At 39.8% G+C, this 6,576-nt stretch overlaps 1 protein-coding gene across 6 annotated transcripts; it reads right to left on the bottom strand.

The window, feature by feature from the left end:
• Positions 1 to 574: 574 nt before the first annotated feature.
• On the bottom strand, positions 575 to 4,331 carry LOC125522860 (swi5-dependent recombination DNA repair protein 1 homolog). Of its 6 annotated transcripts, none has more exons than XR_007290003.1 (5): positions 4,001 to 4,331; positions 3,847 to 3,898; positions 2,529 to 2,594; positions 1,847 to 1,965; positions 575 to 1,101 (listed from the first exon to the last, which is right to left on the bottom strand). XR_007290003.1 is itself a non-coding variant. In XM_048687913.1 (4 exons), the coding sequence occupies exons 1-4, from the start codon at positions 3,934 to 3,936 to the stop codon at positions 1,095 to 1,097; spliced, it is 282 nt and encodes a 93-aa protein (XP_048543870.1). In that variant the 5' UTR covers positions 3,937 to 4,331; the 3' UTR covers positions 575 to 1,094. The 6 variants fall into 6 exon arrangements, 2 of the variants coding, with proteins under 2 accessions (XP_048543870.1, XP_048543859.1); XR_007290004.1 differs by having other exon boundaries at positions 3,721 to 3,898; XR_007290008.1 differs by lacking the exon at positions 3,847 to 3,898.
• Between the last annotated feature and the right edge of the window lie 2,245 nt (positions 4,332 to 6,576).

The following is a 6,576-nucleotide window of genomic DNA, read 5'->3' on the forward strand; positions in this document are numbered from 1 at the left end:
ACATGCAAGTGAATTTTTCAAGGTATATGTACAAAATTAGTTTGTGCCCCTTACTACATTAGTAAATGAATCAACTTCCCCCACAAAAAAAGTAAATGAATCAACTTCTTGCGATAACTAATAACATTTTAGGGAACTATCTCTTTGCTTGATAACCACTATCAACATGTACATAACTTCAATATTTTATCACAGGGTATCAGACACTCAGATACATCAGTTCGAAATCAGTTGAACATGAGAAATATTTGTGCAGAACACTCATATCAAATTCAGAACAACATACTCAGTTGTATGTCATCTTACTTGCGAAATCATAAATTCAGAACATGGTATCATACTCAGTTTTGCTACTGGGAAAGGCTTGTTACACTTCAGTATGCACAATAGTACATGCTTTAACCTGTCAAATATGTGTTGTCATAAATAAAGAAAAAAATGTATTTGATTTGCCATGGAACTGCTTGAAATCGAAGATATGGATGATGGTGCAGCACACAAATCAAATTAGCATCACAGCTTAAACCGAGGTCTGTTTACGATCAGTCTGAAACTCGACTCGATAGGCTGAATATACACAATGAAACACAAATTTCAGTGAGATTGTCAGATTCACACAGGAAAGTTGCTTGGAACTTTAACTGGAAAAAGGATCAAAGTTGAACATGAACTGGGAAAACATTCTAAAAGTTCAGACTGGGCATGCTAGTCTGCTGCTGTTGAAAACTGCCTGTATAACCAGGACAGAAACAACAACTAAAACAGGGGATTACATCCAGTGATTAGCTTTCATCAAGGGGATAAATACCTCTGGTGTAACCGCTGCAGGCGCCATTGTACGGCTCGACCGATGTTCTTGATAATGTCGAGCTAGATGGGGATGGAGGTGATGGCAATGGACCACAATCTATCTGATTATCTGATTTTGGCACAATCGATTCAAAACACTCAGAAACTGGAGTACATGTTGACATAGTTGGTGACATAGGTGATGGCTCCAGAACACTTGATTCAGAATTTTTTTCTTTTTTTGAAGGTCGGTTATCAAAGTCCTCTTCAATGTTCTGTGTAATATTAAGTTACAGTGCTGTCATCTATTTTCTGCAATCAGAACAAAAATAAAAGGTAAACCTCCAACCATTAGAAGCATCATCTGACAGTAGCTTTGTTTAAAGGAGATGAAAATATTACAATCCAGTATGTAGAAGGCAAAAGTATATAGAGATAAAATTTACCAATACATATGTGCATGTTTAAAAGTTCTAGAATGAGAAAGTAAATCATATCAGCAAATGTGGTCTACCACACAGCATAAAGGAACTCTGTTGATTAAGTAGCTATATATGCGCATGTCAAAATATTCTAGGCTGCAAAACCATAAAAACAGGAAAGTTCAAGACACACATTATGATCCATTACATGAGAATTAATATGATCTTTTTGACATTTTATTTATCCTACATCTTTGTGAGACCCGCGGACTCAGCGCAGAACCTAATTTTTTTTCCTACATTTACATTCTCAAACAGAACTGCATTTTTCTAGTTGTCAAAATACAGTGAGCAGTAATTTTTCGTAAACATCATGCCCTGTTGAATATAATTGAGACCCGTCCATCACTTATTTGTGAACTACTTTTGTTCTGGTCACCTATGTACTGAACTACTAAACACTCCTTACGAATTTACTCTGCTTCTTTCAAGTACAAACAAAATCCATTTATGTAGGAGTGCATGATGCGTTGCTTGTCAGTGAAATATAGTCTACTGTCGGCAATAGCTATATTTGCTGTAGTAAATTGACGATTTGACAAACATATGAGACCCATCAGATGCTTCAAAAGTACCTCAAAGTAGGTCTAGGCGACGGCTGATGGTCTTCCGGCAAAATCGGCGGAGGCGGTGGCAGATTGTCTTGCGGCGAAGTCGATGGAGACGATGGCGGTGAAGTCAAAGGAGACGATGGCTGCGAAGTCGACAGATATAGTATAAGACAATCATAAATTCGGCAAGGAGGAAGATCAGGGAATAGTAATGCGAATTATGCCACTATATATTTGAATTACATGGAGATCAATCACTCCAAAACCAAGTTTTCTGATATACAGACCGTTGTCTAGGCTTATTACATCAAAATGCACAGTTACCTAAAAAAGCAGTCCTATTTGTTCTTAGTTCTTTGAGTTGAACTTTTAGACATGGCATTTGATTTCTTGCATGGCTGATAACTATGATGATTGTGATTCTTGGCAATTCTAGTTTACTTCTCAGCTTGAAGAATATGCTCTCATCTTTTAAGTATAACCTTAATGTTCCTCACTATGCAATGATCCCAAAATATATACGAAAATGAGCATGTACTTCATGCTCTTCTAAATTTTCTTTCCCTGACAGAAGGGAAAACACCCAGCTTCTATTAGATAAAACAAAGTATTACAAGGTATATATGGAGAAAAGTGTCACAGTAATAGACGCATTGTACATGTACCAGGGCTCACATATGCAAACTAATATGAAGGGGATTCATACCTCCGGTGTAGTTGCCACAGGCAACATTGGACGGCTCAACGGATGTTCATTACTCATCTTAAGGGCCTGAAAAAAAATCAACTCCAAATCAAAATAAGCTTTTTGCAGACAGACATCAGTGTTGACTAAATCATAACTGTGAAAAAAATAGCTGATCATTCTTTTATTCTCTCAAGTGGCACCAGGCACTTAATTCTACTGAAAAATATGCAGATACACACTGGCCACATGCCTAGAGTAGTTAGCTCCACACAAACATTTGCATATAGGTCTTGAGCAACTGTAATGCAGTTTTGACAAATTGAGACATTGATTTAGCACAAAATATGTACATATACTTTATATGGGGCACTTATAAACATGCTACCAGGACAAAAACAAAATTAGTTACTAAGCAAAAAACATGGGTCTGTAACCCCAGAAACTACAGAGAGGAAATTTGTTTACACATCCTAATCCTGTTTTGCTAGGTGCAGCTAGCATATCTATTCTGCAAAGCTAATTCTTAACTGAAGAAAAAGCATAACCTAGGTGCAGCTAGCATATCTATATTCTGCAAAGCTAATTGTTAACTGAAGAAAAAGCATAATCGAGCAAGGGGACAGAAATAGTAACTACAACAGGGGAGTCGAAAACATTTTAACATCATAAAAGCATGAAAAAAATATGGTCTTTGAGATCGTCATCTTAGGCACACAAATTTATGAGCCATACTGAGATACATAAGCATGCTTTATACACAATAGTATCGATGCATGCATGAGCAAAGTAGCTTATGTATGCAGTTCAAATTAAGTGAAGCAAGTTCATACAATAATTAGAAGGTTCAGTACAGTTCTCTGTTTCAAATTGTTTTTCTTGTGATGCGGCAAAGAAATTCTCCTACAGTTGCAAAAATCATTATTCATAGTTAAGACCAACAGTAGCAGGCACAAATTTAGGAAAAATACCACATGAATCTGAATTGAACCGTACATGATTCACAATCGCATCTAGGTACAAAACCAACAGTGGTCCTCCATCTAAGCAATCCACGAGTACACGTTGATCTCAAGATTACTAACTAAAACCAAGTCTCGCAACAGTAAGAGAAGAAGACCATGACCACCAGTATCAAGTGCTGAAGAATCGTATTAGGTGTTTTACAATTACGGATAGTAGAAGAGCAGTGAAGTGGAAGCAAAGAGGCAACCAAAGCTTGCTATTCAGCTCATCTCCAGCAACAGCGGCAGCAAGGTGGCGTCAGTGACGGTCAGGTCAAGTTTTGACGAACTTCAGGCTCTAACGCGCCGTGGCGTAGCTTAGAGGGGATACATACCTCTCGTGTAGCCACCACAGGACTCGGCGGGCGTTCTTGTTCCTCCGGCGAACTCGGCGCTTCTTCCTCCAGCGAACTTGGCGGCGACATTGGATGTTTGGTCAAAAATTGCAATTTCGACGGGATGATGGAGATTATGGTCGAAAGGCAAAACCAGATGGAGATTCCGGCCGAGGACCCTTGCTTCTTATAGCAGCCAATCAAATCCGGGTCGGGCACTACATCAATTTGTGTTGGAGAAGGACACGGCCGGCCTCCAATTTTCCATCCAAATCACGACAGGAGCAGCGGAGGTTGAGAAGGATACCACGGAGGAGGCCAGAGAGGACTGGCGGCCGGCGCCGGCGGCCGGCGTACCATCCTCCATGAACGCCCACGGCGTCCACCTTCTCCTCCGCCTCGGCTGTAGCCATGCAGCAAGCCCACGGCGTCCGCCTTCTCCTCCGCCTCGTCTGTAGCCGCACCCATGGCGTCCGCCTTCTCCTCCGCCTATGGCGTCCGCCTTCTCCTCCGCCACGGCTAGCCGTCCGACGAAGGCGCCGCCCCTCACCTGCTCGTGCTCCGCCGTCGCTGCCTTCGCTGGAAAGGGACGAGTTTTGGAAAAGATGAATCAGGGACCGCGGACTGAATATCGAATAAACGTAGGGTCTTTTTTGTAAAACCGAAGCGTTTTCCCATATTCACTAAAGAAAGGACTGCGCGTTTTCAATCCGTGCTTTATTATTAGAAATATATATATATATATACTAGTAAGTTTGCACGTGCAACGCACGCCTGAACTACCACCAAACAAATACCAAAATAATTGTATAATTTTACATCTTTTTCAATCATTATACAAGTTTTTGAACCAATAATATTGATTGTTGGGCTGAAAAACAAAATAAATCACATTGACGAACTGAACCAATCATCACTATCATTGTCAAGTCCATGCTCTCGGTAGTCCAACAACTCATCCAAAGATGATAACTTAAGGGCTTGTAAAAAAAATGTAATCTTCATTGCAAGAATACAGTAATGTTCAAATATACAAAATCTTCCGAACATCAAAAGAGAAAAAATACTACCATATGCTCCATGTATCCATCATTTTTTTTCATATGTACAGTGATGAACTTCCATAAAACAAAACAAATAAAAAGGAAAACTATCAACCAATAATCAATCAAAAACAGTGCCTGAATTGCAGGGTATAACCTGAGCTTTCCCTTGGTTAGTACCTACAGCTCGGTGAAAGCCACGCTCCATCCAACTAATAACTGAACAAATAAGTATCATCCAAATCTCATGGCTCATTTTTGTGGTGCATTTATAAGCGGAAAACGTTACTTGTACAGCCACTCCTCGGTCTAAAGCAATAAGATGGGGATCAGCGCCACTATAGATCCTCTAAAATGCCACAGACCCAATCTTTAGTTTAGGCTGAGGATACTTGACGTCTCTTTGTTCGGCACCGCTCTGAGCCTTACTGGATTTAGTCCTAAGATCTAAAATTAATAATCCGGGAATAATTCCTATTAGCCTAGCACCAAGAGCAAAGGCATGTGTACGTGAAAATCTTGTGAATGAAATTGATAAACTAATTTGCACCAATTAATGCACGCCATGTCACAAATAAATGGTTAAGTGCCACGTCCAAAAATACCATTTGGTAGAAGTATGCCCCTAACATGAAAACGCAAAACATTAGATGATATTTCTCCCAAAGCTTTTGCTTGTTTTATGAATAGGAAGTTAAGGATATCTCGAGCATGGTGTTATACCACATCACAGAACACATTTTCAAGCGCAATTTGGCACAGTTTTGTGACACCACTCAAACTGAAAGTGTAAGAAAATGTAACCAAAGTACACCACCAATGCACAATTTTCAAGTGCAATTTGGCACAGTTTTTCAAGTATAACTTTTACAACAAGCATAAGTGAATCGTCTCAATTTTTGAAATTTAATGATGGCTCGACTAAAAAAGTGCTTCTTGATCTGGGCACCACTTCTCTGAAAAATTTCCTTTCCATTCAGCTAACCATGACATATTTGACTGAACTTGATGTCTGCAAGTAGAAATAAAGTGCATATAGGACTTAACCTTTGTGTTTGCCCTAATAAGATAGCATCATGCATCTGTTCATTTGATCAGCAGAGGGGTGTCCCTGGAGCCTAGAGCACCACGGCTGCAGCACATGTCACTGCACAAATGGAGTAGTGGTGCTGATCAGACAGAAGCATAAGCAAGGTACTGAGAAAGAGGAGGTCGAACTGAGTGAATGACGCAGACATAGAAGGCAGGAATACCTCGACCATCTCCTCTGGAATCCATCTGCCTTCCCACCATGGATCCACGTTAGTCCATGGAAGTCCAACACAACTATCTAGGAAGTCCCTAGAAGCATCAGTTAGTCCATTATAGAAGATATCAAGTATTTCATTATTCTTAAGAGGATGATCAGGCAAAGCATTAAGCAATTGGCAAAGCCTCCCAAAAGCTTGTGGGAGACTCTCTTCTTCAATTTGCATGAAGTAAAATATTTCCTGCAAGGCAGCTTGTTTCTTATGAGCAGGGAAATATTTTTCAGAGAAGTAATAAATCATATCCTGGGGACTATGCACACAACCAGGAGAAAGATTATTGTACCAAGCTTTAGCATCACCCTTTAATGAGAATGGAAATAATTTGAGAATATAGTAATAGTGAGTTTTCTCATCACGAGTAAAAAGGGTGGCTATGC

Source organism: Triticum urartu, chromosome 1, assembly GCF_003073215.2.
Source record: "Triticum urartu cultivar G1812 chromosome 1, Tu2.1, whole genome shotgun sequence".
NCBI lineage: Eukaryota > Viridiplantae > Streptophyta > Magnoliopsida > Poales > Poaceae > Triticum > Triticum urartu.